The following is a 7,376-nucleotide window of genomic DNA, read 5'->3' as shown; positions in this document are numbered from 1 at the left end:
AATGGAGCCACACCGTTCGTAAGGATGTCAGGGGACTGCCAGCTTGCAGCACAGCAACGTGGCCAGTGGTCATCAAAGCAACAGCTTCCCTCTCCACCGAGATGGCCAGCCAAAGCCTGATGTCAGGACAAATGTAATGGTTTTCTTTTGCTCCTAGGGAAAAATTCACAAGGGGCAGAAGTTAACCCACAGTAGCTCCTTCCAGGGAAACCAAACTGCTTTCAGATGGTGCTGATTAGTCCATTGGTGAAAGCCGGTGGGCTTTTTGATCTACTGAAAAGTGAAAGGCAGCATCCCCAAACCACTCTGAAGAATAAGGTCGCCAAATAAGTTTAACATCTCGTGCCTCTTTTAATGGAAACATCACATATTTATAGACATATACACAGTAAAGTACAAAGGGTTAGAAAACAGGCTTAGTTTTTCAGCCCCTAAGTCTAACATACTGTACGTTAATCCCTGAGAGCACCTGTCAATTGTATGTCTTCTGCAAGTGATACTGAGAGTGCAAATTCAAGTGCTCACCTGCAGCACAGGTTGCTTGTCAGATACTAAATCTGAATGCCAAATCTTCAGTATGCTGGGTTGGCAGTAAACAAAAATTTATAGTTAAATCATTCAATCCAGTGTACCAATTCAAAATCCATCCTGGTATCTTTGCCACTGACAGTTAAAAAAATGTCTTCCTACTCTCCAAAGAAATGAGTTCAGCTTATATTCTGGTCACACCAAATCAGTTACAAAATTGGTGCCTATGAATTGCACAGCACTGATGCACTTGCAGACTAAAATCCTCTTTATATGCTTAGGGCAAGGGAGGTTTATTAGCAGGATGCATATTCCTCCAACTCTGACCTGGGAGGCTACCTGGCAATACAGTCTAGCAAGCACAGCTACTCCAGCAAGAGATATAAAGACCAGGCTGTGCGGAAAAATCCTTGTTTCACACGTTTGCCATAACCTCTGTCAAGCCCTGACGCCACAGATGCTAGCTAGCAATACCAATCCGGGCACTAGTTTCCAGTCAACGGAATTTATTTCTCCCATGACACACACAGTTTCATTACAAGTTCAGTGAGACCGCAGCCAACGTTTGTGCTGTAGAATTAAAGGATGGAAAAGTTTTCCCTCTCTTTAATTGAAGGGAGAGGCTGATGATAGCAACAGCTGGGGTCTGCCCAGGCTCCAGCAGAGCAACGCTGTCAGGAGGCCACACTGCAGCACATTTCATTTCAAACGGGAGCAAAGCCTGAGTAAAAACATAGCCTGAGCACGTGCAGTATGACTTGCTGTTCACGTTTGACCTCTACTTTTATGAATGTGGTCTTTCTTCAGCAAGCATCAGGATTACAGCCCTTCCTTATCAGAATTTGCCGGGGTTTGGCATGCCATCAGACTACTGCTCGTAAAACCAAATGAAGCCTTTACATGGACCACAAGAACCTCCAGCAACCTGTGGGAACTGCCACTTTGAGATGCACTCACATAGTAGGGAAGGTTTTCTCCCAGTGTAGAGACAGAGGGGTGAGGTGCTGCCCTCTCCGGGTACGCAGAGACATACTACCAAAGCTCACAATGACACCTGGCCACGGTTTCCAAACATTAGTAGCCAAGCTGCCTTATACTGCAGCTGTAACTGGATGTTCATAGCATATGGCTGGACTTGATACCTGGGAAAATTGCTTGAACTGGAAGCTCCATAATTTTCCTGTTCTGGCTATAATCTGGAAAGGCTTACAATAAACCTGGTGGGTCTTTTTAACAGGAACTTAAATACCAACTTAAAAAAAGCCTACCTGTGGCTCACCATTTCCCTTATTTCACAGTTAAACACAATGACAAAAAATTCCCTGAGACTAAAGAGGAGACAACAGATAGCAGATACAGGGAAACTTAATGGGGGAGGCAAACCTTAGGTGATGGTGGCATTAAAAAATTAGCTCAGCTTCTCTGTTGCTCCAAAGAAATCAGCCCATGACCACGATTTATGACTGCAGAGCACGTGAATACCTCAACTACAGAAATTTTTCATATGCTGCCCTTTTTATATTCAACAGAACAAACAATAGCATTAAGAACTGCATCCATACAGACTGTACAGAGCTGTACAGTTTAATACCTATCCTGTTTTAAACTTTGATTACTGGAATGAAAATAAAGTGCTTTGTACATTCCAAACAATTGTAGACCTGGATTTTCACTGCCCACCAACACTGTGGTATATTTTAAACTTCTCATTGCTACTATAAAACCTTGCAATATGTCTACCTAAGCAAGGAGAGGGAAGAATAGTGGCTAGTGTCAAAAACACAACTCCTTAATTTTGTCCATTACAAAAGGAACAAACATAAATGTGTGTGATCCTTTCACACATATGTTTTTCAAGCTGTTTCTCAGTCATTCACCAAGAACTGGAAAAAAAAGAAACCATGAAAGGACTGCACCACTTAAAACTTCCTATCAACAGCAGACAGGTAAACAATAAGTCTTCCACCTCAAAATACCTTCCTGCTCCACCATCAGACACAGTGTGGCATAGCCCTGGCCCTATTTCTACACCTTAAAGGCCATTATTCAGCATTCCAGCTCCGTGAGCCGTGGGCATGCATGAAGGCATTCAGTCTGTTATCTCGCTCAGATAACAAGACTAATGGCTCTAAAACCTTCTAAGCAACTGTCTTTAAATCAGGTCCTGCATCTGGCAGGGGACACCTGCCTCTGCTTTTGTGCCTCTGCTACTTTTTTCTTCTCCTGTTCCTCTGCCTTCTTCCGCTCCTCTTTTAGCTCCTTGTATCTCCATTTGGGAATCTGCAAATAGGGGTCATCCTTTGCACTGCTCCTCCTTCTTGCCTTTTCTGGCTGGAAGGTGGGTGGAGGAGCCTTGCTGATACGGAGTTTGGGGATGACAAATCCCGGCCTGACGCTGCTCCGTCTAAGCAGGTGGAGTGGCAAGAGGCTTGCTTTCCTAGTGGCTATGGTGTTCACTTGAGAGACTGCAAGGCTGATGGGCTGCAGGCTGGCTCGCCGGTCCTTCTTCTTGGGGATCAGTGTGACTTTGGAGTTCTGAAATAGCTTCTCGTAGCTGCTAACGTGATCTTTGTCCTGAGATCGGATCTCCTCGGCTCTCTGCTTCCTGAGGATTTCTTGCACAGCCAGTCTGCGTTTCCCCACAGAGGGTGGGCTGCCTGGGCACACAGTCCGGCATGACAGAGCAATGAAAGGACTGCCCAAGCTTGTTGTCACCTTCACCATGTGGTCGAGAACCCCGTCTTCTTCTGGGCCATAGAAAGGCCGGAATGAGACAGCTGCCCTCATGCACTCAGAAATCCTCTGCAAACAGCTTTTCGGTTCTGCAGCCTTGGCAAGAAGTTCCTTCATCTTCGGCCATTCTGGTTTATATTGATCACAAAACTGTTCCGGGCATGGCCTGTCCATCAGCTTTTGCATAATGAAGGCAGATTCTGATCTTCCTGTGTAACAAGCCCATTCCCATGAAGTCAGTCCACGGCTTGGGTCAGTCGCGTGAACATTTGCCCCTCAAAGAGAAGAAAAACCATTAGTGTTAATTAATGAAACTGCTGGCACTTTTGTTGCTATGATCAGAGTTGAATCGGGCAGGGCCCTGCAAGAAAATGTCACATACGATACACAATAATATTTGTGACAAAATGAACATACAATAAGGAGAGGTCAGGTTCCTGACTTTCTGAACACCTGATTTATTTAAAAAAAAAATAAAAGAAATTAAGGCTGTATATATGAAATTCTCTTAAGACAATGCAAAGAATGACATAATGAATTTCAACTGCATTGAACGTTGCCTGCTGTTTTAAAATCTATTCACTTGAGCTTGCAAGAAAAGAGTGACGAATACGAAAAGAAAAAATCCTTCCCATATAGAATAATGGGCTTTGCACTGGTTGCTGCCACTCAGAAGAGAGAGCTTGGGCTAATAATCACAAGTCTCATGAACATATCAACCCAGTGCTCACTAAGGGTGAAAATAGATAATAAAATACAAGGAACTTCTAGAAAAGCATTAAAAAATAGAGAAAAACAGGGAGAAAAAGAAAAAAAAAAAAAGAAAAAATCACATGTACAATTCAGGTTCTCTTATCTCTGAAAGGACACTGTGAAGTTGAGTGGATGGTGATAAGGGTGATCAAATATAAGGACAATTTCCATCCATGTTGGAGTGGATAATGGGAGAGATGGACTTTCAGTCTGAGCCCAGAACAGCTGTTCCCATCTACCTTAGATTACTACCCCTGAAGAAATGAAGTAATTGTGAGCAAAACCATGCTATTATTGCCAAGTGGACCAGCCATAACAGGCAACATAAGATGCTAGACAGCAGAGGCTTAGACATTTGAAGTACAGGGTTAGGTCCTGGAAGGAAATGATTTCTAGTGGTTATTACCTTTTGACCTGTCCTCCCCCCATTCCCAGTTTATGATCTTTATCCATCCAATTCTGACATCTGTCTCCATCACCATTCTTTCTTCTCATATATTTCTGCGTCCTTTTCCAGCTTTGCCTTCCTTTTGATCTTTCCATGTTCCCATAAGCCTCCTCACATGGGCTTCTGCCCTTGTTCTCCACTCTTTTGCTTTCAAGTGGGTTTACACCCTTCTACAGGGCACCTGGCTGCCTGAAGAGAGGATACAAGAGTAACTGGAGAAGCAAGCATTCTGCTCTACTGTATGCTTTACAATTGCTGCCACATTCCCTGGCAATCAGAAAATGGCAGGGAAGTCCTCTCAGTTCTGGTATTAGGGCGGGAGCATGGGCATTTGTCAATAAGGATGGCATGTGCCTAGTTCTGCTTGCACAGAAGAGCTCTGTAAAGGACAGAGGAAACTCAATACAGAGTGCACCTCTGGAAGAATTGCTGCAGAACAATAAGCAGCAACAAGTGTTTTTGGAAGATGAAGTCAGCAAGCCACTGTCACAAATGACCAAGCTGGTGAACGCTAAAGGGTACAAAAGATCTGTCCAAAAACTATCTTGGGGTTGCCAATCAAAAAGAATCTCAGAGATGTGCCAAGCCCTTGACAGCCAGCATCATATCCTCTGTATAGCACCCAAGTCATCCTGGACATACTACCTGGGCACACACATTTTGACATTTTAGAGTATATAGGTATGTGAGTGAATGAATGAAATCGATAGCAGAAGGAGTGAATACTCTCTGGTTTCAGGCAGTCACATTCTTAAGCCGCAAATCCTTTGGTTTTTACTCTGCCTTTAAACTCTGACTTATTTCAGAAGGAGCTTTGCGTGCTCCAGAATGTAGACTTTGTTCAGCAGCTCTGCAGCACATTCCCTGGGACAGGCACGGGCACTTTGCCCAGCTGCTTTCAACATAACTGAGCTCTTTAACATTCTGTTGTGGTTTAGACATATCATTGGCCCTGTAGATAATTTCTGGGTTTCTTGAAAGAGTTTCAAGCTGGGATATGAACGGGCTACAATACTCGACTTCTTGGAGGGCTTCTCTATCAGCTGAAGCCCCATTTTCAAACAGCCAACACAAAACTGACCTACCCAGATCTTGTCACAAAAGAAAAGACATTCTGTCCCATGGAAGAGGGAGATGTCCAGAGACTGAGACCTGAGGAAAAGGCCAGAGTAACATTGTGATAATTTTTTTTTTCAGGGTAGATTATCTTGGTGACAGCATTTCAAACTAGCATAAAGGGGACTAGATATAAGGAATGGTAACCAGGAACCAGTGTAACCTTCCCTACAAAGGATGTACTTACAGGGGGCCTGCAGGAAAGATGGGAGGGTAGGGATAGGATGAAGGGCAATGGCTTCAAACTGAAAGAGGGTAGATTTAGATTATATGTAAGGCAGAAATTCTTTACTGTGAGGGTGGTGAGACACTGGAACAGGTTGCCCAGAGAAGCTGTGGCTGCCCCCTCCCTGGCAGTGTTCAAAGGCCAGGCTGGATGGGGTTTGAGCAACCTGGTCTAGTGGAAAGTGTCCCTGCCCATGGCAGGGGGGTGGGAACTAGATCTTTAAGGTCCCTTCCAACCCAAACCATTCTATAATGATGATTCTCTGATTACAGAAAAAAAGTGGGAAAAGGAGAGCATGGGGAAAGTGATCAAAAGCTCAGTTTTAACTCTATTAAGTACCAGTTGATTCCTAAGTCTCTGAGAAAAATCCCTAAAAAGAGGATGCTAGAGACAGACCAAGAGTGAATGTGGATGGAGACACCCTAAGCAAAAGAGCCAATCACAGTTTAAGTGTAATTTAAGTGAAATTTGCAGAAAGAATCACTCAGAGAGAAAGTACAGCAGCACTGCAGGGATTCAAGCATAGGGCCCAGACTGGAAGACACAGGAAGCAAAGAGGAGGAAAAGTTAATCAAATCACAAAGTTCATTAGCTGTGGACTGAAGAAAGGATTGCAAGATCTTGAAGGCAGCAGGGTTTGACAAAGTTCATGACTACAGGAGCTACAGAGAAACCAGTGAGGGGAGAAACAAAGGCATACAAAGACATGTCCTTCTGCTCCACTAACCTGTTTTTGAGCCTACTCAAACTTCCTACCCCTGAATCTCCCATCTCAGGCTAGCCTCTTGTCCTGTCCCCTTCTTAACACTTGCCTGGGTCTGCACTCCTTCCCACTAGAGCTGACTGGGAACACGGCAGATTACATGGAAGTTGTTTCCTTGTTGTACATGTAACAGGCAAGGCTTTACCACAGGAAGAACAGTAGCTAAAGGTATTGTCTCCAAATATAAATTTTAATGAACAGTATGTTCTGCTGGTAAACAAGCAAGAGGTATAGACATCTGTTCACCATTATCTTCAAGAAAAAGACACACTAGCTCTGATACAGTGCAGCTGTGAGACCTTGGATCGGGATTGTACAAAAAGAGCTGTGCGAGAAAGGCTTCATGGGGGGCTCCCCACCTTTGCTTGGGGGCTGCATTGAAGCTCAGATGCTCAGGTCTGGTTATGTTGCAGCTATGCCTGTGCCTGGCCACGTGCCTTGCTGCTTTGGACCCTGACCCACAGACTTAATTTCTTGGTTTGACCTTAGACCGACTTTGTCTCTATGGACTTGCCCCGTCACCACAGACTTGCCTGGCTGATCCTGGTGGTTATTCTCATGAGCCTTGCTCTGTTTCTTCAAGGACCGCCTTTGCTGATGAGGCTAGTGCCTCTGTGTGCCTTGCTATCACCCTTGGCTCACCTTCCTTTGATGAGTAGCCCTCTCTTGCTGCTGCCTGACAGATGCGTCCCCAGGTGTTTCGGAAACTTCATCTCAGAAAACAACACTACAGGGTACTGAAATCCCGATCTTTCAACAGAAATCGATGGTGACTTTGTACCTTTTATCATAAAATATCTTCTAAGGTG

The 7,376-nt window shown here is 44.4% G+C and overlaps 1 protein-coding gene across 1 annotated transcript in view; it reads right to left on the bottom strand.

Moving 5' to 3' along the window:
- Positions 1-2,685: 2,685 nt before the first annotated feature.
- ANKRD33B (ankyrin repeat domain 33B) overlaps positions 2,686-7,376 on the bottom strand; it is a 45,624-nt gene continuing 40,933 nt past the window's right edge. Inside the window, exon 4 of the mRNA XM_086469403.1 lies at positions 2,686-3,536. Within this exon, the coding sequence (XP_086325529.1) occupies positions 2,686-3,536 (851 nt within the window). The remainder of the gene's footprint in view (positions 3,537-7,376) is intronic.

The sequence above is a fragment of the Leptosomus discolor genome, chromosome 8 (assembly GCF_034619465.1).
Source record: "Leptosomus discolor isolate bLepDis1 chromosome 8, bLepDis1.hap2, whole genome shotgun sequence".
NCBI lineage: Eukaryota > Metazoa > Chordata > Aves > Leptosomiformes > Leptosomidae > Leptosomus > Leptosomus discolor.
The sequence above is the reverse complement of the archived record's forward strand: the minus strand, read 5'-3'. Positions and strand labels throughout refer to the sequence as shown.